Source organism: Amphiprion ocellaris, chromosome 2 (genome assembly GCF_022539595.1).
Source record: "Amphiprion ocellaris isolate individual 3 ecotype Okinawa chromosome 2, ASM2253959v1, whole genome shotgun sequence".
Taxonomy (NCBI): domain Eukaryota; kingdom Metazoa; phylum Chordata; class Actinopteri; family Pomacentridae; genus Amphiprion; species Amphiprion ocellaris.
The window spans coordinates 14140655-14166384 of record NC_072767.1 but is presented as its reverse complement, the minus strand read 5'-3'; the positions used below and the strand labels follow the sequence as shown (position 1 = coordinate 14166384).

The 25730-nt window shown below is 40.1% G+C and overlaps 2 protein-coding genes across 3 annotated transcripts; both read left to right on the top strand.

Moving 5' to 3' along the window:
* The first annotated feature begins 525 nt into the window (after positions 1 to 525).
* LOC111573392 (dual specificity protein phosphatase 22-B) lies at positions 526 to 10721 on the top strand. 2 transcript variants are annotated; one of them, XM_055014007.1, is made up of 7 exons: positions 527 to 821; positions 952 to 985; positions 3624 to 3706; positions 6223 to 6272; positions 6845 to 6919; positions 7433 to 7604; positions 9966 to 10721. In XM_055014007.1, exons 1-7 carry the CDS (start codon positions 801 to 803, stop codon positions 10110 to 10112), a joined length of 582 nt encoding a protein of 193 aa, XP_054869982.1. In that variant the 5' UTR covers positions 527 to 800; the 3' UTR covers positions 10113 to 10721. The 2 variants fall into 2 exon arrangements, with proteins under 2 accessions (XP_054869985.1, XP_054869982.1); XM_055014010.1 differs by lacking the exon at positions 6845 to 6919 and having other exon boundaries at positions 526 to 821.
* A 2226-nt stretch (positions 10722 to 12947) lies between these two features.
* Positions 12948 to 22401, top strand: LOC111573389 (interferon regulatory factor 4-like). The gene is made up of 9 exons (XM_023277516.3): positions 12948 to 13114; positions 13244 to 13492; positions 14505 to 14691; positions 14932 to 15008; positions 15480 to 15618; positions 15733 to 15834; positions 17835 to 18209; positions 19205 to 19317; positions 21169 to 22401. The coding sequence occupies exons 2-9, from the start codon at positions 13295 to 13297 to the stop codon at positions 21328 to 21330; spliced, it is 1353 nt and encodes a 450-aa protein (XP_023133284.1). The 5' UTR covers positions 12948 to 13114; positions 13244 to 13294; the 3' UTR covers positions 21331 to 22401.
* Positions 22402 to 25730: the final 3329 nt, after the last annotated feature.

The following is a 25730-nucleotide window of genomic DNA, read 5'->3' as shown; positions in this document are numbered from 1 at the left end:
GTAGGTTCAAGTACATGTCCACTGAGAATCAACGTGTAAGTGAAGATAAATGGTTCCAAATCAAAGATGATACTTGAGCAATACTAATAATAAAAGGAAATTTCAAGAAAAGCTCAAGCAAGATTTGCTGCATTTGTTTGATTTATATTCTAGTAAACTTAATAACTTCATGACATCCACTACAAGTTACAGTGGCCTGAAGATGTAGCAGATTTACATTGAAGCCTGTGGATAACCACTGAAAATCCACCAAATCCACTCATAATTTGAGTTAAACGAGCAAATTCTTAGTTTTAAGACAACTTAAACTGAGATCTACTGCAGTCATTGTATTTTGAGCCTTTTCCTTGTACGGTAGAACAGCTCAGCAGATAGTGATATCCAGGGTATGTTCTCCTCTTCCCTCTGGCCCTCAACCATCTTTGTCTGCGTGGTATGTGCCTATCCATGGTCCCATGATCCACACTGGTCTAAATATAAACATCCAAGCAGGGTGTTGCACTGCTAAGGTCACATTACGTCATTCCGCACAACGTATTCTCAATGAAGAAGCACTCGGGGCATGAGCTGTGGACACATCGAAGGCTTTATGATATCCTGGGTCAAACAAAGAAGCCATCAGGGGTTTGGAAACAAGGAGACACGATAACAGCCGGTGACTTGTGAGGCAAGATGCTGCTGCAGCTCTAGAGGATGCAGTTTGAGGAACTCTAAAAATGCTCCGCAAGCAAAGTTTTTGTAGATCATGAGCTTAAATTTGTTTTAAACTTGATGTTATTTCCCTGAGACCTGTCACAGACATGGGTAACGGAATAAACAAGGTGCAGTATCATGTTGTGTTGATTTAAATCTCTACAAATGATTAAAAGCTTCTGTGCTTATTTGTTCTTGTTTTGTGTGAGAGCTTCTGCATTTTTTCTTTAACTCCATGTTGAACTCTTCTCTTTTTAGGTCCTGCCGGATCTTTATCTTGGAAATATCAAAGGTAAGAAGTCTCTCCTCTCGTCATGTGAATAAAGAATAGATTTATTTTCAGGATAATGTAGTAGATTGTGTTTCAGTTCCTCATATGGAGAGGCATGTGGTGAGATGCTACGCTGAACTCAGTTTCTATAGAGTGGAGGGGTCACTGTACGAAGCGTAATGATTGAAATGGTGTATTTGAAGTATATAAATATAGTATTTATGTACACTACTGCTCAAAAGTTTAGTGTCACTCAGGCAATTTCATGTTTTTCATGAAAACTCACACTTTTATTCATGTGCTAACATAATTGCACAAGAGTTTTCTAATCATCAATTAGCCTTTCAACACCATTAACTAACACAATGTAGCATTAGAACACAGGAGTGATGGTTGCTGGAAATGTTCCTCTGTACCCCTATGGAGATATTCCATTAAAAATCAGCTGTTTCCAGTTAGAATAGTCATTTACCCCATTAACAATGTCTAGGCTGGATATCTGATTCATTTAATGTTATCTTCATTGAAAAAAAAAAAGGACATTTCTAAGTGACCCCGAACTTCTAAACAGTAGTTTATATGTACTTGTATTTACCTGTATGTGTGTATGTGCATGCATGCGTATGTAGTGCGTGTGTGTGTGTGCGTATGTGTGTGTGTGGCGTGTGTGTGTGGTGTGTATACCTCTCTGTCAGCAGCTGGGGAACATTATTTTTGAGGGCTGCTGTGAATATGTGAGTGTCAGTGTGGGAGGGGATGTCCCACTGTGTGGGGGTGTCCCCGTTCTGAACTGCATTCCACGTTTCCACAAAGCAGAACATGCAATCATTACGCTGCCTTTTTTTTTTCTTTTTTCGTCTTTAATGTTAACAGGTTCTTTTCTCCTTACAACTTGGTATAAAATAAGAGATCTTGACTTTTTGTCTGTGCACAACAGAAGAGCTGAAGTTGAGAAAGATCCAAAGTGGTATGCTGGGTAATGGATAAAAATGTTGCAGTGATTGCTTTTCAGCCTCATCATTTAACATAAAAGATGATTCCATTATCAGAATCTACATAATGCACAAAATACAAATGACTATGCAGCTTCGTTTCACAGAATGCAGATAAAAATGCAATGAAATTTCTATTTATATTATCTGTCTTGCCCATTTGACTTAATTAGTTTCAAGAAAGTTTACTGCATTTTTTCATTTGTGAGTTTATGGTAAATAAATGTAGAGTGAACCAAGTGAAGACACCCCCTCAAACAAGAATGCCTTACTATGAGAGGTTCACTCAGCATCCCTTGTGATGTGATATTATTCTTATGCCAGTATTTCAAACGGCAGTGATAGAATTATTGTCTCTTCAGATATAATTTTTAAATTAACCCTCAATAATCAAACAACTTTAAAAACAAAATAAAATGATTTCTGAATGTGTTATCTAATATTTATGAGGCAGTTAAAGTTAGAACAATGTAAAAATTTGAAAATAAAGTTCATCTTATGTGAGAGTAACAACTTTGTATCGATGAAAGTGACTCATGAGGTAAGATTCCTCCGGGGGCCTCTTCTCAGAAGGAGGCGGGGGGGCATTTCTTTTCTGGGTTGTGGGGAAACATGCCCCTTTTCAGTATTTTACATTTTTTATAAAAACTAAGCTGTAGTTTGGAATGATTAAATTCATTTCTAAGACTGCTCACATAAGCATACTTTGTGTGTACATAAGTACATATATGTATATAATACATATGTTAAATAAACATTGCTGTTGTCTACAGCTAAGGGAAAAAGTAAAAAATAAGGTTAATCTTAAAGTTTAAGAGTCTTTCTCACCAGGCAGCTTTCCCTTAGTGAAGCAGTTTGTCTCATAAAAGGTACATTTTTACAGATAGTTTAAAAGAAGGTTCTGGTCTGACCTCATCATGTCGAGGCTCTATGCTACCAGCTCTGTGCTACCAGCTCTATGCTACCAGCTCTATGCTACCAGCTCTATGCTACCAGCTCTATGCTACCAGCTCTATGCTACCAGCTTTACTGTGACATCAGCCTGACACCCCATAAAAAAACTTACTTCATGACACCTTTGGACACTTGTGGCATATTATGACCTTGAAGTAACTGGCATACAGAGACTCAAGATTCTATTTCCTCTACAGGTGTTATGAGCATTTGCCCCACTAACGCTGTTTTATTTTTAATTCTTTAATCTGTTATTTCTGTCTTACAGTTTATATAAAGTCTAATGATGTGAGACAGGGTTACTTGAATTCATTTGACTTAGTGCTGGCTCATCTCAGTCTTCTATAGGTGGCATCATCAGCATCCTGCAAACTTGCAAAGCATGAGAAAAAATGCTGAAGGCACATCTGTCCAACGTAGAAAACATTTGGCTTCCTTTTGAAGAACAAAATTTGATTAAAAGAATTACTGTTTCTTGCTTTTGGGCCAAGCTGTTGGACTGTTTTAGAAACACTGGTTTTCCGGTTTTTCTTTCAGTTCAAAACAAGAGTAAAACTTTGAAGCCATAAAGCCACATTTGCTTGGGAGACATTTAAGGAGGGGGGCTGTTGTTGGGTAGAAAATGCTTAATATAGGCTGGAGCTCACATGCTGTGATTTGTGATTGGATGCAAGGTATATCTTAAATTTCCTGATTTGCTTTGTGATCCGCAGATGCGCGAGACAGGGAGCTGCTGGCAAAGCACAGCATCACCCACATCCTGTCAATCCATGACACTGCTGCACCCGTCCTGGAGGTGAGGTGCCATTATTTGTCTTATGGTGGCCTACATGACCCCCCCCCCCCCCCCCCCCCCCCCCCCCCAACTCCAGCATTAATACAGCCAGAAAGTACACACACTCCTCTGAACTCTGTTGTTTTCCCCCTCAGTGATCCTGCTGGTAAGTATTTATTCTGAATGTGTGAAATGTTGACATCAGTCCAGAGGTCCCATGCTGTCTTTTCTAGACTATCTTTAGAAATACATTTGTGTCAGTTTATCTGTCAAATAGTTTTAAAAAATACAGAAAACAAGAACATCTACACATCTATGAAGCTACGACTGGAATATGTTTATGCTTAAAAACTCCTGAAATGACACACTGAACAATGCAATAGTTGAAAAAATGTTTTTTTTTTTCTGTTGAGCAACTAATAGATTTATCAATAAATCCCCTCAGCTCAGAATCCCAAACCTCATGAGGTATCACCTCTTTAACAGTCTATTCATTATAAGGTCACTTTATATTTTTAAAGGATTAATATGAAGAGAATATTCTCTCTTCTTTACATAAAAGTCACATCTTTATCACAGGCAGCTGAAACAGACCACTTCAAATGGTGTGAAAGTCAGATGTTCTTATTTTCAATTTTGTGTCAGTCACAAGACCTGGAATTCACCAGGTTTCACCAAATAAGCACTTCTCTGATTGACTGTGAGGCTTCAATATCGTGTGGGGTTCCAGTGACTATATGAAAATGTGTTTTCAGTTGATGCAGCTGTGATGCAGATGCAAGCCAACATACTGTATGTTATATTTTTCATATGGGATGCTTTTAGCTCAGCAGCTTGAAGTCCATAAGGTCTTGAAAGTGGAACTGTATTTAAAACAAAACAAAAAAAAAAGGTTTCTGACTTTTCAGTGCTGCTTTTAGAAGACTTGTGTGTGAGAGGGTGAGAAAGGTGTTTTTACTTGTGTGTATGTGAGTGAGTGTGAAGAGCTGATACTTCTGTGAGAACCTGATGTGTTAGATGTAGGAACTGCTTTTGGTGAAGATGCAAGAGTGCACTTTGCTCTCAAGTGTAGTATCTTATTGCTATTATATGCCGCTTAAATAAACTTTACTTTTGTGGTCTTTGTCCTCACAATACAACTGCAGCAGATAGACTATGAACAGCAGAAGTGCATTCAGTGTTGCAGACGCTGGATGAGCTGTAATTATTTCTGAAATGATCCATTTGACATCTCATTTCAGCCCGTCACATGGTGTCCTGAAATTATTCTCGCTCCATCATCATTGGACTCGTTTTTGAAAATCTTGACTCCGTTTGACATCTTCAGCGTCCGCTTTCACAACTTTCATCTTTTCTTGTTGAAAGCGAGCATGAAAAGCACGTAGAGATTTCTGAACACTTTCTCCATCCATGCTAGTATGTTTCATTGAACAGTGGGGAGAAACAGCAACTTCTATTACAGTATCACTACTCAAACCGGTCAACCACCAAAACTTTTAACAGGTTTTGGGTTTGATATTATGTCTGGGCCTACACGCACTTTCTGAGCTGCGTCATTCAGCAGTTTGCTAATCCCACATACAAATAATTCTCCATCACTGTTCTTGCATTTATATGTATGACACAGGTTTTTGAGATCTGTGGCTAAACGATGACTCAGGTCTGTTTTCGACCAAATGGCCAGATGGGATGGCTTATTTGCATACCTAACAGTCAAACTGATTGATTTCTTGGAAGACAGCATGATGGTTCCTGACAGAGGAAGGTAGAATTTGCAACCACTAAGTCTCTAAGGTCGGATGTGCCATTTACTGTACAGTAATTAACATACTGCAAAATAAAACCACTTGGCAATTATTATAGAAGAAAATCTGAAACTCAAAACACCTTTTTTGCAAGTAAAGAAAATTTCTGCATTTGTCCACAATTTGCATGCACAAATTTCCTGATTTCTGGATGTCAGGGTTCATGATAAGGTTTCAGACTGAAAGTGCAAAGATATAAGATGACTTTGCAGTAACTGTCTGCATAATCCGACTCTTTCAGTCAAAAATAATGATTTCTGAGGGTTAGTGTGCATATGATGACCCGTCTGGAGCTCTTCCGTACCTCGGTTTGTCCCAGAGGGCTCTGGGGTTTTTGCAGTGGTGCAGTCATACCAGGACAAGGCAGTTTCTGTCCACTGTATGTACCATCAGCTGTCAGGTGCACAGTACAGTACTTCACACACACACAGAGACACACAGACACACACACAGACACACACACAGACACACACACACACACACACACGCACACACACACACACACACACACACAGGCAAACATCGTTATATCATGACCTACCACACTGGCAGGGTCAGAGGGGCGAGGTTTCAGGAGTTGTTCCATACAAAACGGAAAACAGGAAGTGTGTTCAAACAAATGACCCTCCCTAAACTGTTATGTACTCCTCATGTTATTAGCTGTTGTAAAATTAAAATAATTCTTTAATGTCACATTTTCCAAGTCTAAACTGCTGCCTCTCTCTCCTGCAGGACATGACGTACCTTTGTATATCTGCTGCTGACCATTCTAAGCAAAACCTGTGAGTACTGAATAAGGTCCATAAATATCAGAAAGTTCTTTAGTATAACCTCTGATCTATTAATTGTCTTGTGATTTGTGGCTAATGAATAAAAGGAAAAAGAGCCAAATTCTAATGTTCAAATTTTCTAGATATAAAATTTGTGTATAAAATTAGACCTGTGATATCTTATGAATGCAGATGTTTTGATTTCACAACAGAGTCATTTAGAATGTTTATCTGTTCACCAGTTTAAAAGGTTAACCACATCACCTCCTGACAGGCAAATGCAAACCAAAAACCCCTATACCTATCAATAATCATAACTTTTACGATGCTTTCCTGTAGAAAATGAAATGTCCTCTTGTTTCAAATTTTGATAAAGAGTGCTTAATGTGATCATTATTTCATAGAAATATTCTGATTCAGAACATTTATTAGCCAGTTTTAAAAATCAAGCACATAACTTCATAGCAGATGGACTAATGCAAACCAACCAAAAATATATACTTTAAAATGTTTTAGTTACAAAAAGAAGGGTGCTTATTCGATATTGTTTTAGATTTTGATGTTTACTATGACCATTTCACTAGGATTCAGTACTTCAGAGACAGCATTATGTTTATCCACGAGTCCCGACTGAAAGGAGAGGGTTGCCTGGTTCACTGGTGAGTGGAATTCTATTTTAAACTAATCCTAATAAAAAATAAATTAAAAAATAAAATAAAATAAAAATATTCCTTTTCATTTCTACTTTTTAAACTGATGACAGCGAGTCATAATATAGAGTAATTATCTAAAGTACATGTTATGAAAGTAGTATCATTTGCATAAGAGGATGCTGAAAGGAAGAAACTTGACTATTCACATTGACTTTATTCTTGTTAATAAGAATGAGAGTTTGTCTCAAAGTGATTACTGACTGGAGATCCTCTTATTTTTCTTTTAGCCTAATTCTCATTTTCAACCACATCAGTCACCAAAAAGGAGCCGTCTGCCAAGAATTTTGGTTAAAGCTTTCATTGCAAATTTCATCACCTTTCATCTCTTCTCATATCAAAGATGCAACATCAGGCATTAAACCACAGCTTTAGGAAAGAAGGGGGTTTCACTTCTTTGTACACTGAAGCAGAGAATGTGAATATGAGAGGATTACTAGCTGTGAAGGTGTGTGTTTTCAGCGTGGCAGGAGTGTCTCGCAGCGTCACTCTGGTGGTGGCCTACATCATGACGGTGACGGGCCGTGGCTGGGTGGAGGCTCTGGCGGCGGTGAGGGCAGCCAGGCCATGTGCAGGGCCCAACTTGGGTTTCCTGAGGCAGCTTGAGGAGTTTGAAAACACAGAACTGACAGAAGTAAGCTGAGATTTGATTATGTTAAACTCCATTTTGAAATAATTTATGCACAGATATTTCCACAGTAATCTTCCCGTGTATTTGCATTTGTTCACTGCCTCTATGTGCAGCCACCTTCACAGGACTAGCATTCATTACTGGATTTGGTAAAAGCTGGTTCGTGGGAGAGATAACATTCAATCATGAGCTTAGTGGTTCTCTGTTAGACAACTCTTTTGGCTATCTTCCGTTTTAAAACAAAGTGTGATGAATCCTCTCTTCCTACAGTTTGTTTCGCTATAACTTCAGTTACATATCAAATCTAGACTGAATCATATGATTATATGATAGGTTTCATCCGTGTGTGTGTGGATTCAACAGGAAGTCAGATGACTCGAACAGCAGAAGTCTTGAATGTGCTTACTCCCAACTAGCTCAGCTGGAGGTGAGCAGCCTTAAGATCAGTAGCTAATGTTGAAGCTAACGTTTTCCAGCTCAGTCACCAGGGGCTTTGGATGCATTAGAGGGACTGTTAATAACCAGCCGGATACATACATGATCTGAGCAGATAGATCATGTATGAGGGATGTGATAAGATGGATGCCATTTACCAGACCACGGATGACCTCAAAACATGGGGCACCTTGTCACAGCAGGTCTATATGCAGCAGGGTACATCCATCCATCCATTAACTATACACCACTTTATCCTCAGTTGGGTCTTAGGAGGGCTGGAGTCCATCCCAGCTGACTTGCTCTACCATTCAAATGTTTGGGGTCACCCAGAAAATTTCATGTTTCCATGAATACTCACTTTTATTCATGTGCTAACATAATTGCACAACGGTTTTCTACTAATCATCAATTAGCCTTTCAACACCATTAGCTAACACAATGTAGCATTAGAACACAGGAGTGATGGTTGCTGGAAATGTTCCTCTGTACCTCTATGGAGATATTCCATTAAAAATCAGCCGTTTCCAGCTACAGTAGTCATTTACCACATTAACAATGTCTAGGCTGTATTTATGATTTACTTAATGTTAACTTCATTGAAAAAAATGCTTTTCTTTCAAAAATAAGGAAATTTCTAAGCGACCCCAAACTTTTGAACGGTAGTGTAGGGCTAAGAAAGATCCCAGGCCGGGACATGAACCGATGATCTCTTTCAAGGTGACAGTGCTAACCACCGAGCTATGTAGCCCTCAGCAGGGTATACTGTTCCCTGTATTCATTCATTAATCGAATAGATCAAAGTCTGGTAATATGAAGAGTATTACTTTTACTGTAGCCTTTGCCCCATGACTCATTATTGTTCCTGGGGATGAAGTTGTTTCTCCTTTGTTGTATTTCTGACAGCTCGAGGTGAACTTCCTCTTTCCAGTGATCCTTTTGGAGAGAATTCTGTCACCACTATAGCTAAATGCTGGAGTATGCTTGAAACAAACTACTGACACATGACAAATTTAAGGGTAACCCAGCACAAAGTGTTCTAGTAAGGTATTGGGTCAGCATATGCTATCATAACAATGTCAGTGCTCCTCCACTTTGACTCTTCAAGTCTCTAAAGCTCCACTGAAGGGATGAAGACCTTTCTTATAGAAAATATTCCCTCATTTGATGTTTTTAAGATGATGGAGAGTACTGTCTGACACGCTGGTCCAATATTTCCTATAGGTTCAACTGGTTTGACATCTGGTGACTGTGATGGTCAGAGTATATGATTCACATCATTTTCCAAATCATTTAGTAAGCCCTCGTTCCTTGTGGATGGATGCATTGTCATTCAGGAAGGGACCACTCCCATCAGGATAGAAATGTTTTATCCTAGGATAAATGTGATCACTCACAGCACTTTGCATTGATTTGCAGTGATCTTTCCTCTAAAGAGACAAAGGAACAAAATGCAAATGGCAGCAAAAAGCCCCTGCAGCAGAAGAGAGCCACCAGATCCCCTCACTGTAGGGTCAAGGGTTCAGGATTTTCTTTTCATTTGTGTTCTCAGTGTAGCTCATGCTGCGTGTTGACAAGATGCAATAAGCCTTCAAATGCAAATAATGCCACCACGTTTGAATTGCATCTGCAAAAACCGTATTCATTTGTCTGTACTCACCTGTACAAATGAAAAAGGTAACTTGGTAGGTCTGTGCCAGGGAGGAAATGGTGCAATGAGGATTTAGAATATGATCTGACATGTTCAACCTATACTGATCCTACAAAACACACCTGCTGTTACCATCACTTACTACAGATGTTGGCCAATCAACTGGGCTATAATTCTTTATAAAACTCTAACTGCAGCTCTGATGAAGCATTCTTTGCCTTACATTGTGTTTTGGGGTTTTTTTTGACACTTTACCACTCAATCTGCCCTCCCCTCAGTATCGAGCCTGGTGGACGGAGCGGTATGGGAAGAACTCATTCAACGACGATGAGGAGATCGAGACCCTTATAACTCGAAAATCCAACAGCGGCAGCAGCATCGTGTCAAACAGCATCACTCCTGCGTTGGCCACAAGTGGAACCTGATGAGAACGTCTTCTGTCGGCCTGATCTTAACCCATCTAGAGCAGCTAATCACCGTAGGCTTCTGCTTGGACCATTAAACCCACAAAGGCCAATTTAGCTTCATTAAAAAAAAAAAAAAACATCATTTCATCAGTGACCCTGCACAGAAAAACTGCTTCAGGACCATCTGTTTTGTAAAAACGTCTGTATCGATATGACAGGTCGACTCTCCTGTGTGAGGAATAGGACAAGCAGCCGTGTGATGGGGGGATTTTATGTCAGTGTTGTCAGTTCTCATTGTCATGTCATGTCCTTGCCTCTAACTGTCAAAACAACATGCAAGGGCAGTCAAGCACAACACCAGGGAAATATCTACATACAGTCCACAGTGTGAACACACATTTAGTAGTGTTCACTCCCCCTGTCAGTTATGTTATGCTGTGTCTTGTACTTGAAATATGACTACTACTTTCTGTAGACGTGTGAAGGCTGAGGAATGCTCTATTTTCCAGTAAAACAATATCTTTATTGCACTATACTTCCTAAATTTAAGTTTTGCTTTGATTTTGATTGTATTATATTTCTGAATGTAATTCTAACATTAAATGTCATGTGCCTAAATGAATGAAACAGTCATTTCCATTAATGAGTTTGCATTTTGTTTAAAGATCCATTAGCATAGATTTAATTTATCAAGGAAATATTTGTATATATTTTTAGAACTACCAATTTGAGAGTCAGGACCCATTCAGGGGGTTACATGTCTGAAAGGTCATGAGATTCATAGCACAATCAGATAAATGGAAGAAAAAAAACATTTTTGCGACACAAAATATACTGTGGCTCTATTCAACAAGAATAAGGAAATACAAGCTTGATGGTCAGTGATGTAAAATTCATATAGTTTGCTCAAGTAAAAGTATAAAACCAGAATTTAAATTCACTCTGTGACTCAGCAACTCCTGCTTAAATAAAAGTAGAGAAGTAGAAGTGCACATTCTGCAGAATAGTTGCACCTGTGATCAGTATATTATGATATTATTATTATCGTAACACTATTACAGGGCGGTTGGAGCATCAGTTTTTTAGAGGTTTTACTGCTGTAGTTGAGGTGGAGCTACTTTTATTATACAGTCAGGTAGTTTAGAGCAGTAGTTTTCAAATTTAAGGTCAGGCTCAGTTCAAAGCGTCATAAGATAAGTCTGAAGGGTCGTGAGATGAATAATGGGTAACTTTTGTTACTCAGATCAGAAATATAACCTAAATTTACCTTTATGTGCCTCTGCAGTTTTTAAAATGAACCCCCTTAAAGGTTTAAATCACTTATCAGAGGAAATTCTCACAGCAAGAACTAAGGAGACACAGAGACACTTGAAGAGTCCAAAAGGCTTGAATACAGTGCTTGAATATATAACACTCAATGGTTTTTGATAAACCTTTTTATTGCATTTTTGTGTATAAAAAAAAAAAACTTAAGCAAATAAACAAAGCCAGAGCTGTCAGATAACTGTAGCCCAGTTTAAAAGTACAACATATGAAATGTAAAGGACTGGAACTATAAAACAGAGTTAAACCTAAAAAATGAATTAATCTCCAAACTGTACAGTAAGTACAGTACTTCAATATTAATAATATAATAATATCAAATGGTTTTTATTCCACTACACGTTTCTGACAGACTAGTCAGATAAAAACTGTACAAACAAGCCATGTGATTTATGATGCAGCGTTAAAGATTCACTTATGATCAATAATCTAATATAAACACTGAAGATGAAGATGCTTTTTATTCATTAGGAATTTTATTGCTAGTTTCGACCAGGTATTTTACAGTTCTGCTTTGTTACTTTTTAGATCAAATAACTGTACATTCCAAGATTTTATAATAAGCACATACAACCGTTTTGTGGATAAACTACAGAACAAGCTGAATCCAGCTTCATCTTGATCACCACAGAAATATTGTGCTGCATTATGTGTGTGTTTGGTGCATCAGTGAAGACAGTGTACTAATACAGGGTGTCTCTAAAGTCTGGACACATACGAAAGCTCAACTATATGGTTTTTTTTTGCCTCCACAGATGAAATAAGGCTTTGCTGAAAGATTAAATTCATCTGCTATCTTTCCATATGTTCATCCTTCACGTCCACTGAGAAGTACCAGTTCAACTCTTTCTTCTTTCGACAGAGATTCTTAATCTGTGGAGGCAAAATAATTATAGTTTATGAGATTTCCTTTGTGTCCAGACTTTAGGGACACCCTGTATTATAGGTAATCATGTAACACTGGCATCCAGTCGTTCTGCTGCATATAATTTTTACTCTCTAACAGTAATTCTGCGCTTTTATAAGAGCAATAATTGGACTGTAGGACTTTTACTTGTGAGTATTCCACCACTGCTAAAGGTTTAGGAGGCTGATTTAGTCCGACACTGGGCTTTATGTGTTTTCTTAAGAAATCATGTATTTTACAGGCTCCCATCTCTGGGTGTTTTGTGCTTCAGTGTATTTAGTGTATTTCCGTGCACTTGACTTAGCGCACAGTTCGTAATAATCTTATCCGGTAGGCTCTTTAACCTTCCACTATGGGAACAAAGTCGTGTTGTTGTTGTTTTGGTCTATGGTTTCTACAGCAGGACCACTCCGATCTACAGCTGCTTTGCGTAAACCTTTATCATTTCAAAGAATTGTTTTCGTCTCCGTGCCACGATTTTCCACGTGTGCGGGTGTGTGACAGTGGCGGCTGACGGCGGCAGGGTTTCCCCCGGTGTCTTACTGGAGATCTGCCGCTGTGTGCGCACTGATAAGCTTCGCCGGAGAGCCTCAGCAGCAGCAGCAGCAGCAGCAGCAGCAGCAGCAGCAGCAGCAGCAGCAGCAGGTGCGTCCTCCTCCTCAGCATCCCGGCTCTGTCTCCGCCCTCCCTCGGCTCGATAGGCTGCGAGGATTTAAGCGGGCCCGCCGGAATGATGAGGGCTTTCTGACGCTGACTGATTTCAAAAGTTGACGGGTTTCGAGTTTCACAGGTAAGACAGGCGATCCGCTCATCCGGGGCGCATTAGAGCCGCGTTAGTCCGCGTGGGAGAGCAGTGGGTAACTTTTACTTCACTCACCGTTCTGTGCTAAACCTTCACTAACTTTCACAACACACACAGGCACCACATCAGGTATCAGGTTAGAGGATCTGACAGTGGATCTGCTCAGACATGAACCCAGAGCTGGACTACGGAGGCTCCGGCAGCAGCGGGAACGGAAAGCTGCGCCAGTGGCTCATCGAGCAGGTGGACTGCGGGAAATATCCCGGGCTGGTGTGGGAGAACGACGAGAAGACCATCTTCAGGATACCGTGGAAACACGCAGGGAAGCAGGACTACAACCGGGACGAGGATGCCGCGCTTTTTAAGGTAGGAGAGCCGCATCCTGCTGCGGTGCTCCTCCACAGATGACATGTGGCTGTCAGAAAGTAGTGCGCAAAGTGGAAAAGTATCCGTGAATGTGCAAGATTAATGACTCAGACTACCAGTTTTAATATTTAATGTGTTTAGTGCATGGAACTCTTTGCCAAATAGGAGATTAACAGTATAAATTGGGATGCAGCTGACGACTGTTTTCTTTTAATCTGCAGAATTAAGACGAGAAAATGTCAGAAAATAGTTGGGGTCTTAAAATCTGGAAGAAAGAGTCAAGATTATTATTTTTTTTGGAATGGCTTTGCCCAAACACACTCTAAAAAGTCTAAAAAAATAATAATTCAAGAGACCTATTCTCATCACTTTATTCTGCATGAATCAAAAAGAGAATAAGTGTAGTGATTTAGGTAACCTATTAAAGTTATAAACATTATTTTGATGGATTGGTTTCAGATAATTATGTTGCATTAACGTAATATTGTGTGAATTCTAAATTTCTAGATTAGTTGGTATAAAACTACATTCAAGTTGAGGTAACTAATGACGTGTTCAGGATTTCTATCCTTCTGCACAACTTCAGACAGTTTAGATAAAATGCCTTTGACTGAATAAAAAAATTGAATTCCCAAATCTCAGTGGAGTTTGTTGGCTGGACATAATTTTAATAATTTGTCATAACAATAAATATTGATGGAAGCCCCTTTTTGTGGAGCCCAATCATGTTTTTAGTGCAGTGGAGGACAGTTTACTAAAGGAAAAATAAGAATTCTAGCTATTTCAAGAGTTGGAATCTGCAAATGTTTGGCCGGTTTGAATAAAAAACAACCAGATGAATGTTTAGTTGGTGGTTTAATCCACTAACTATCAGCATAGCTCTCCATGTCTTTACAGAGGACGCCTCAGCCTTAAAACCCACTTCTGCTCGGCGTGGAACAGAGCAGGTTTCTGATCCTCTCAGGCTGAACCGTTGCACAGTTTCTGAACTTCTCCGGCTCTCTGTCTGCAGGCATGGGCGCTGTTTAAAGGCAAGTTTCGGGAGGGGATCGACAAGCCAGACCCGCCGACCTGGAAGACTCGCCTCCGCTGTGCCCTCAACAAGAGCAATGACTTTGAGGAGCTGGTGGAGAGGAGCCAGCTGGACATCTCCGACCCCTACAAGGTCTACCGCATCATCCCCGAGGGCGCGAAGAAAAGTCAGTACTTCTGAGCTGTGTAGCTTACTGTGTGATTGTTAGCCTCTGATATGGTAAAGAGTTTCTATGTGAATTCTCTGAGTGCAGCTGTGTGTGACTGATAAAGGTCAGTGACTCCTCAGTGCAGCTGTGTCAAACCACCAGCTAATGTCAGGCTGCATGATGTCAGCATGTGGACTTTTCTGTGTCTTTACAGTCCGTTTGTTCACACTTAACTGAGCTTTTCTGTGTTGCATGCAGGACCCAGACAGGAGGACAGTCCTCTGAGTCCAGTCGGCTACCAGATGCATCCGTCCTACCCCACTGTGCCGACTCAGGTGATTTTCATACGCATGGAAATGAGTGGGGTGGAGCTAAAGAAACACTCAAGAGAGACAGCGAGAGAGAGGGGGAGAGTCTGGATGCGCAGCATAGACAGTGTCATATTGTGCATGCATGAATGACTCTACAAGCATGATACTAAGTAAAGGCTGCAGCTTTATGGTATGTGTCCAAAAGTGGAACTGGTGCTGAGTTCAGGGGAGTTTTAATAACTATTTGTCTTTAATGTCCAAGTTTGAAAGAAAACTTATATTTAAAAGATAGGCTACTAATTTACAGGCAGCATTTGCCATTTCAAATAACACTAAATGGTCGTGTTATAAAGTTAAAGTGTATGCTTGTGCCAGGAGCATGATCAGGAATTTACAGCATCCCTAAGAAAATCCAGACAGCTGATATACATTTTAACCAAGAGCAAAGTTGCTCATTTGATGTACCTATGCTGAACAAACAGTTTGTGTCTACAGATGCCACAGTACATGCCCAATGCAGACTGCAGCTGGAGAGATTACTGTCAGGAACAAGCCTCTCTGCCTGAGCTGCCCTTCTCTCAGTGTCCCTGTCCCCCCCGCAGCCTATCCTGGCAGGGCCCCTCCATGGAAAATGGTACGCAACTCACTACCAGATATAAGCAGCAGCGTCATTAGTAGCTTTAGTATTGCACCGATAACTTTGTTCTCTGCTTGCATTGAGATCTTCTCTGCTTCTCCTTGTGTACAGGATACCAGCTCAGAGCCTCAATCTACTCGTATGGTCCCGCTGACAGCCAGCCTTCGCCTTTCACGCTGGACGCCAGCATCAGATCCGCAGAGGCACTCTCAGGTATGCAAACACACTCATTTCACATAACACTAGAATCTCAAAGGAAGAGGTGTATGGATCCTAACCTGAGCACTAGGTCTGGTTTTAATGCAACTTCAGCTCTTGTTCAACCAGAATCTTTCACAAAAATCCCTCAATTTCAGACCAAGCAATGAATTCCTATTTACAAAACAGCTGTAAATACCTCTACATGTAACACATGGGTCCATATGGTATATGTGTGGTCATAGGATCTAGTTAGAGATGAAAGCATTGATCTAGATTAACCTTAAAACTACATAGCCTAGTTTTAGCTAGTGTCCATTTAATAAGTCTAATTAAAAGTAGTCTGATCGATCTTGTGAGGGAGCAACAAACAAAGCAAAGAGAAGCAATCACAAATATTTTCGTTTCTTACATGTACTATATCAGTATCACTGCATTAGCTGGTGTTTCGGCATGTTGTTCACCATTACCAGACCAGACATCAAACAGACAGAGATAGTGACTTACTTGTATAGAAAAGTGAACATCTAGCAGCTATAGAACCACATACTTTCTCATGCTTCAGTGGAAATTCATCAGGCAGACAGAAATGTGACTATAAATAAACTTAAAATTGAAGTTGGTGGTTGTTTGCTACCAGCCAGATGTGGACACCGTGCATCCATCAACTAGATTTGACTACTTACTTCATCTCTAGTGGCGAGAAATAAACGGATCCAGCTTTAATCAAACTGGGAGGCAGAGCACAGTACTCTGGCACTAGAAATACAGTGGTAAGCTTGATGGAGATACAAGCTTGAAGTAGCTTCAATTTTAGGTCTACGTTCTCTCTTCTTGAGATGAAGCAGGTCTAGCCTTAGTGAAATATGAAGGAATGGCAAATTGCAAAAATGCTTTCTAGCAGTTCAACACGTTGACCGACTGAGAACACTGAGATGATGGAGGCTCTAAAGTTTTATATCCGACAGATCCTTGTTCCTCAAAAACAAAGAGTTCTAGTATTGACAGACAGACAGACACTGTTTCCCTGTCTCCCTGTGTAGATTGGTTTGACTGCGCCTCACTATCATTGTGCTATAGGAGAAGAAAAGCTCTGGCATATTTCTGTAAACCGTAACAACAGGATGCTGCAATAGTATTCACTCAAGATAGTGACAAGGAAATTGTTTTGGTTAAACATTTGCAAACATGCAGGGAGACTAAACTGCTAATTCAGAGGAGACACTAGAAGACCTGTCTTACTGCATGAACCAAATCCTTGGAAAAACTCGAAAATTTCAGTGTGGAAGGTTGATGACTAGAGGCAGTAACATGTAGATCATTGAACGGGAAGATGGCCGATGACAGGCTAATACCCGTAGTCTAGATCCTGTGAGTCAGACTACAGTTTACCTGGCTGATGTTACTGGCCAGAGAATGACAGGGTCCCTTAGTGTGTCGGACAGTACAATGATTTCTCACATAAAGAACGTTTCACACGTCCTGCCGCATTCCCAACTCACTGTGTCTGTCATATTATCATCTACGAAGAGTTCAAGAAATAAAAGAAGCTTTTGTGGTTGTTAAAACAGACCTAGAAGTGAAAGCAGTCCAGCATTACAACAACACAACTGCCAATGTCTGAATTTGGAGTGTGGTTAATGCTGAAATCACTACATGATACTGTAGGACGTTGGAATTCCATTTTTACAGAAGGGTTAAAGAAAATGTTTCAAACTTTGGGAAGATTCAACCTGCAAAAGTTCACAAATGGTTCTTAAAGTCTTCAGCCTTTTGTCATTTCAATTTCTGTCTTAACAATTGCTGAATTGTTTTAACATTCATTTTAAGGGCAAGTTCACTTATTTTAACCTTGTGATTCAAACTAAGATCTGCAAAAATCTGCGTCTGGAACAGCAGCTGTGACAACACGGATAGCTAACACTGTTTAATACTACACTGACAGTTGAAAGACTCAGCATCACCAAGTGTGAAAAACAGCACGTTTAATGACTGTCTGTGTATCCTCCGTCCAGACTTCCGTCTGCATGTGTCTGTGTATTTGCGGGACGCTCTGGTGAGGGAGGTGACCACATCCAGTCCAGAGGGCTGCCACATCACTCCATGCTCCCCGGAGAAGCACTACCTGACTCCTGGAGGTCCTGAGGTGGTGCCGCTGCCCGTGGACAGCCTCTCGGTCCAGAGGAGGGCAGACGAGTGTCCCCCGAGCCCCCCATCCACCCTGGAGAGGGGAGTGTTGCTGTGGATGGGCGCTGATGGACTCTACGCCCGGAGGCTGTGTCAGAGCAGAGTGTACTGGCAGGGAGGCCTGTCGCCGTACGGAGAGAAGCCCAACAAGCTGGAGAGGGAGGTCACCTGTAAACTGCTCCACACACAGGATTACCTCACAGGTGAGACAGCAGGAACACGGCTGCAACATGTCACTGAAAACCTCATGTTTTTGTCTAGTAATGGATCCCATTCTGTCTACAAAATGCAAAACATGGAAAACCCCAAAGACATAAAGTTTACAATATCAAATAGCAAATCCTCAAATTCAAGAATCTTAGACCATTATGCTTGGCGTTTTTGTCAGATAATTGATAAAAGCTTTTCACGTACGTGTTTGGTAGCTCTGTGATAGACTGGTGACCTGTCCAGGGTGTCCTCTGCCTTCACCTTAAGTCAGTTGTATGTTGGACCATGTGTTTTCATTTTGGTGGACTTACACTGAAACTCACTCTGCTTTACATCTTAGTGTGCGTTCCTAATATCTAGAATAGATTTGTTTTCTGTCAGTCAAGTAAGACTAGCTAAATATTTCTTGCAATAGAGCACTCTGAATAACAAAACCATCTTTTACTGCCAAACTCTTCAAGCACTGAACTAAAGAAGCCAAACCTCTTAAAAGTCTAACATGGTTTTAACACAAGGACTAGAACCTAACTTCAATAACAGTCTAAAATTTAGTTTTAAATCAGGACCAAGTCTATAAATCTGTGGTACAAGCTTTTAGTTCTTGACATTTTTTTGCACAGACACATTTCAGTCAGTATGAAAATAGGCTTATTTACAGTAAAGCCATCTGAGAACAGGACTTAAAACAACACCATATTACATTTGTGGTAGCCAAGAACTTAAATTAGTGTTTCAGGATAAGCTGACAGCCACCTGACTTCTGCACAGCCACATCATCCCCACCCACATGCTTAGACAGCTCCAGCTGTGACAAACTCTGATAGCTAAATGTATTTGCATACATGATGTGATCAGGACTTTCCATTCGATTCACCCCAAATGTCATGCCACTTCAAGAGAGATTCTTCAGAAATTATTTCCCATTTGTGATGTGTTTTAGATACCAGGGTTAATAATGATGTGATGTTGTCTGTTTCCTGACAATCAGAGATCCAGAGTTATGGGCTCCACGGTCGGCCGCCGTCTCGTTTCCAGGTCCTGCTGAGTTTTGGAGACGAGTGTTTGGACCCGCAGAGACAAAGACGGATCCTCACTGTCCAGGTGACTGCTGCCTCACTGTTTAATTACTGATTCATCAGTCCTAACTATTGTCTCCTCACAGTACTTCTATGTACATGAAGATTAAATTGCTTTTTGAGTCAAACAAAACCCAAATATCTGCTGGGAAGGTCTGTGGTCAAATTAGTACCTCTGTTCTTAAAATCAGAAGTAAGACTTTAAATGCTGAAAGTTAAGTGTTGAAACTTTTACGCATAGTTTGAAAAGTGAAAAATAGGATTTGAAAGTCTGCAGGTAGTCATAATGTTTGCAGAGTTTCAAGACTAAACTGAGTTTCTAAATAGGCCTTGGTGAGCTCAGCAGCAGCCTGGTTCTAGAGCTCCGACTCCCTGCACGCTTTCATGTCTGTAGCAACTTAAAGTGAAATGAACAAGCTGACTCGAGTTTCAAATCAGCTCTCTCCGCTTCAGAAGGTGGGATTTTTGACAGTTTCAGCCAAACTATGCACCATTTATTACTGTTGCTGTATTGGTGCATATGATTTGTTTGACCTTTAGCGGCAAACAGCTCTACAACCTGTTTTAAAGGTCTCCATCTGCAATGAAACAACTGCACAATTTTAAAAAAGGCAAAATCTTCTCTGTCGCTTTTGAAGCCAAACAACTGAATTGTGCATTTCAGCCAACATAGAGGAAAAGGACTGACAGTGAAAACATTGGTCATCCTCTCACTCTTCTCCTGCTCTCTATTATCTAAAAAAGCAGAACTGACAGCATACTTCTTATTTATATATTTTTTCTGTTTTCAGACGTTGAGTCAGGTATGAAATACTGATTTAATATAGTCTACATGTAGACGTTCTCAAAACGCAACATTTCAATTTTGATAAAATCTTTATAAAGACATAATGTCATCTGTCTAAATCCAGATTCATGGACAACAGTGTTCTATACTGACATTTAAAACCAGCGACCACAGGGAGGTAATTAAAAGTTGTTCTTGTAACTCAGCTGGCACACAGACCCTCACTGTTTGGCTTATCTCATCGCTTTGTCAAAACTCAGTTCGAAGAAAAAAGATTTGAGATTTATACATTCAGGAATCTTATTGTTTCTGGGTGAGAAAATGCAGCTGTATTGCTTTTTTATGGTGTGCAATGTGTTCAAATGGAATAAAAATACAGGAATTATGAAGTTGAATGCTCATGAATGACCTTAGAAAGAGTAGTTTGACAGAAAACCCCCACATTTATGGAGCTTTTAACCTCAACTTCTTGTTTTGCAACACATGGGGTTTGCTGAATTGCCAGATTGGAACTTTGATCATGTCAGAGATGTCTGTTATCAGTTGACTGGTCAAATCTTTCTTTAATTTATTTATTATTTATGAAACACTCCAAACCCCTTGACGCCTGAATTTATTTTCAATTATACAAAAAAAAAAATTTATTTGTGTTTTTGATTTCAAGCTGATGCTAATTTAAGTGGATATTGCTAATTTGTCTATAGCATATATAATAGATAGAAATTATATATAGATATATGATAATATAATATAGATATAAATTAGGTCCCACTAAGAGCAGTCCTCTGAGAAACCAGTGCTTGCAAAAGGTTCCTAGGTGCGTATTGAATATGCAGAAATCGGCACTGGGGGAATGGATCCGCTTTCTCTGCTGCAGTCTGAATGAAAGTGGCACGATGGGAATTTGTGACGATCTGCATTAAGGGATTCACTTTATGGAAAACAGTTTCCACAAACTTTCAAGTACTAATTGTTAGACTTTTCCGTAATATTTTTCACTTTTCAAACCGTACCTTGAACTAGCACTCCTTTGAGTGTAAATGCCACGTTCAGGGCTTTTGCTGACTCTGCGGCCCTCCTGTGTTGCAGGTGGAGCCCCTGTTCGCCAGGCAGCTCCTCTACTACGCCCAGCAGACGGGTGGCCACTACTACCGCAGCTACGAGCACCCGGGGGTCACAGACCACATAAACGCCTCTGAGGACTACCAGAGGGCCATCACACACCACCACAGCAGCAGCCTGCAGGAGTGACCTGTGTGGCTTCAAGTGACTGTTGAAAAGTTCAAAATGCAGTGATGGCATTTTACTCAGCGGGCAAGGAAACCATGAAACAAGAGGACAAACTTGGACAGTATCATGCATAAAATGATGGACATTTAGTCAGTCACTGTTTGCCCCATAGGGTTTCCTGTGTATTTGTCTCTGTGTGTGTGTGTGGCTGAAAGCAAGGTTGCAGTGCATTTATTTTCCTCTGTGTAATGTTAGGGCATAATGAATATTTGCTATCCTTACTATGCAGATGTAACTGACAGCTGAGGTGATTGTACTGTAAAAAACTGTGACATGAATTTTAGTGCCTTCATGAAATAGTCCCACGTTTTGGGAAATGCACCAACTTAGGTTTTCACCGAGACTTAGAAAAGAGGATTGATACCACTCTCATGTCTGTCCATTAAATGTAAGGCTGCAACCAGCTAGTTAGCTTACCTTAGCTTAGCATATAGATTGAACTCCCTCGTGAATCGACAAATTGTCATTTTTAAATTTGCTTAACCTGTTCAAAGAATATTTAAAATAGTATTTTAAATATTTAGGAATTTGGAGGCAACTTTGTGTTACTTTTGGGGAGAGCCAGGCTAGCTGTTTCCAGTTTTCGTGCTAACCTAAGCTAACTAGCTGGTGGTTGAAGCTTCATATTTACTGTACAAATGTACATGTGGCATTATTCCTCTCATCTATGTGCAAAAACGTGAAGGAGTATATTTCTTAAAATGTTCAACCTCTCCTTTAAATCGATTTTTTAAAATGTTGTTTTGCCTTGTACATAATTTTCTTTTGCTAGGAGACACTATGACCACCTTTTAGTAAATTAAGAATGAAACCGTGTGCCTGGCTGTGTTTGGATGAGAAACTCAGGGAGATGATTTCAGATAAGCTTTTTCAACTCTATTTTGTATTAAACAGATGAGTTACATTGTATATTTTACATTTAAATGTCATACGTGGCATCTGAGAAAGAGCTGAAGTGAATGTTTTGAGCTTTTTTTGTACTAAAACACAATTTCTATTATTAAAGACAGCCCAATAAACGGTAAGCTGCGACAGGCTGTGTTCAGAACTGTGTGAGCTTTGTGGGTAACGTCAGTGTGTGCGCGTGTTTGTGCAGGATGTGAGGTTCAGATGCAGGATGAGGCTGGTTAATCAAACACTTCGTTATCGCAGACAATGTGATGACATCAGGAGGGCGGAGAGAGAGGAAGAGGTCGGCCACTCTTTCCGAGCTGTGCTCAGAGAAAGCCTTCCTGGCTTCTACTCACATTGTGAGGCTGTTTCCACTTCCATGGAAAATAATCAGAAACTAAACCACAAAAACATTAGTCAGAGCCACAAAATAATTTAGAAGATGAGCAAGATGATGTGATCAGTAGTTGAGGTTGCTTTAGAAAAACAATTCAGAGAGCTTACTTTGAAAGCATCTGCTAAATGCCTTCTCAGCAGGAAGAGGCTTTTAGTGTTTATGATTCATTCATTCATTCATTCATTCATTCATTCATTCATTCATTCATTCAATCTTTACTTAAACTCATGCAGTGCCTATAAAAACTATCCAACCACCTTTGAAGTTTTCCCCTTTTAATATTTTTCAACATTGCATTTTGGTAAATTGTATTTTGCTTTTTAGAAAACAATTTCAAATGTGTTTGTGCCAAATTGAAAACTGATTTCTACAAAATAATGTCAGTTATTTAAATATAAAATGCAAAATAATTTATTGTTTCATTATTAACCCCCTAATTCAACACAGGTGAGATGGAAAACATCTGAGTGAGTCTCAGTGTAGTACAAAGAGCTGTGTATCTGAAAGGTCCAGTCAGTGGTGAATGAGTACTCTTGGCTGTAACTACACCATGAAGACAAAAGAATATTCCAAGCAACTCTGTGAAAAGCTTATTGAAGGTATGAGTTAGGGGATGATAATAAAAACTTCAAGTAAGTGGCATAAATCTGCCTGGAGCAGGTCATTTTCAAAAACTGAGAGGCCGTGTGAGAAGAAAAGTAGTGAAGGAGACCACCAACACATCTATGACTCCTCTGTAGGAGTTACAAGCTTCAGCAGTTGAGATTGGAGAGCCTGTGCACACAAGTGTTTCCTGTTCTTCCTCAGCCAAAACTTCATAGGAAAGATACAAAGAGAAAGCCACCGATGGAAAAAGTTCATATTAAATCTCGCCTACAGTTTTCCAGAAGGCATGTGAAGACTGAACTAAAGAGGAGGAAGATTCTTTGGTCTGATGAGAGCAAAATTAAACTTATTGGCCAACAGGCTCAGACTAGACATTATGTTTGGCCGACGCCAAACACAGCACAACATCATAACATCATCATGGTGGTGGCAGTATCATGATGTAGAGATGCTCCCAGGCTGCGGAAGGCTTGTAAAGGTAGAGGGCAAAATGAATTAAGCAAAGTATAGGGAAATCCTGCAGGACAGTCTGGTTTAGAAAATACAGGAGAACATTTGTTTTCCAGCAAAGCATACAGTCAAAGCTACACAGAAATGGTTTAAAGTCAAAGAGTCAGAGCCCGGACCTCAATGCAAGTGAGAATTTGTGGCTGTTTACTCACAATGCCTGTGTAACCTGACAGAGCTTAATTAGTTTTGCAAAGAAGAATGGGGTAAAATTGCAGTGTCCAGATGTACAAGACTGACTGAGAACTGTCCAAAGATGCATCTACTAAATACTGACTTGAAGCGGGGTAAATACTAATTGACTACAATACTACAATTTTACATTTAATATTTTTCACTACTTCATTACTTTGGTAAAATCTGTGTCTTTTTTGTGACTTTTTTGTCAAAAATAGTCTAATTTAATTGACTATTTCAATGCTGAAAAGCAATAAAGGGGGAAATATCGTAACTTCCCTGTGCCTTGGTGAAATCTTCAAATGGCTTGACTTGACCAAAAACTTCATGATATACGTACACCACAGAGAACATTTCCAGCGCCTGACCCACCAGTTAATGTACTATTACAGAACTGCACTCCCTGCTGGATGAATACGTTGTTCATAAAATAAAGCTAATGGTGATCTTGTCAACGAACCAACAATAAACGTATCCTACTAATACATATTATCTGTATATGTAGCATCTGTGTCCATAAATGATCAAAACCACATCACTGAGCCACCCTGCTGATGTGTTCCTTTATTACCATGAACATACAGGAGCTGTTGATGGTATGAAATATATGTAAATATCACCAGCCTTTTGCTTCAATTAATAACAATTTAAGTATTCTTTAAAGGTTAATACTATCCTTACAGTTTGCTATAACTGTATTCATTCAGAAGTGATCAATGTTTGTTGTTTTGAAAGGTAAAATGATCAAACTATATAACAACTGTAGCTCTAACAATGATTACCTGATAACAAAAAATAATAGTTGTACAGAACACCCTTGTAAATGCCACAGTTTTCCAGTGTGAATGTTGTGTATCTTACTTTCTAATCTCAAGAACTGCAGTGTGTTTTTGTGAGTCCAGCTGCACAACATCGCTCTTAAAAACAGGTGAAGCTCTCCAATCAAGGTGAACACAAACAAGTTTTCTCTGATGTGTCAAAGTTCTCCGTTCTTTCATTTACCTACTCACAGTGACGAAAGACACAGATCAGATCAAAGACGACATTTTTGAGCAGCTCTTGTCATCTCGTCTCCTGAATGGAACAGAAAAGTGGTGAATAAAAAGAAAAGAAAAAGAAAAACTCCCCCTTCGTACCTCTGTTACTGTAAACAGAAAGCTGGTGGAGAGCGATAAGGTTTTGGCCTTTGAACTTATTTTGTGAATGAATCCGTGGGAGGATAGAGAGCTAAGTTTAGAACACAGAATCAAAACAACTCTTGCCTGCCCTGCGTGGCCTTCCCCTACATGTCGATGGGAAACCAAGTTAGCAAAAAAAAGTGTGAGGTGTCTGAATGGAGACAATAACAGAAAGCTGCAGCCGAATGATTGTGAAACGTAAAGGTGTGGCTTCTGCATTCAACAGTTAAAACCTAATGGGTCAGCTTCCTGCCACCACACAGCACGTCCACGTTGTCCTCAATTAACCACTTAGGTCTCGGCAGGCTTTCTCGTGTGAGCTGTGGACGTGTGTGTCTCCTCTGGCTGAGTGAGTCGACCCACCACAAACGTACCGCTCGCTCTCTGAGTCCCTACACCCACGATCACAATCACACTTTCTGTTGTCATCATCTTCCTTTGGGATCCAGCTCTTCCGTTTGCTGCCCTGAGTAACGGCCTGCACCGTCCCCACCCTGCATACGCCCCTGTCCTCCCTAAGAGCTAGACGGCGACTTGTCAGACAGCACGAGTGAAACGTGTCCTAGAGCTCCAGAGATGAATAACTAAAGGCGCTGGTTTGAACC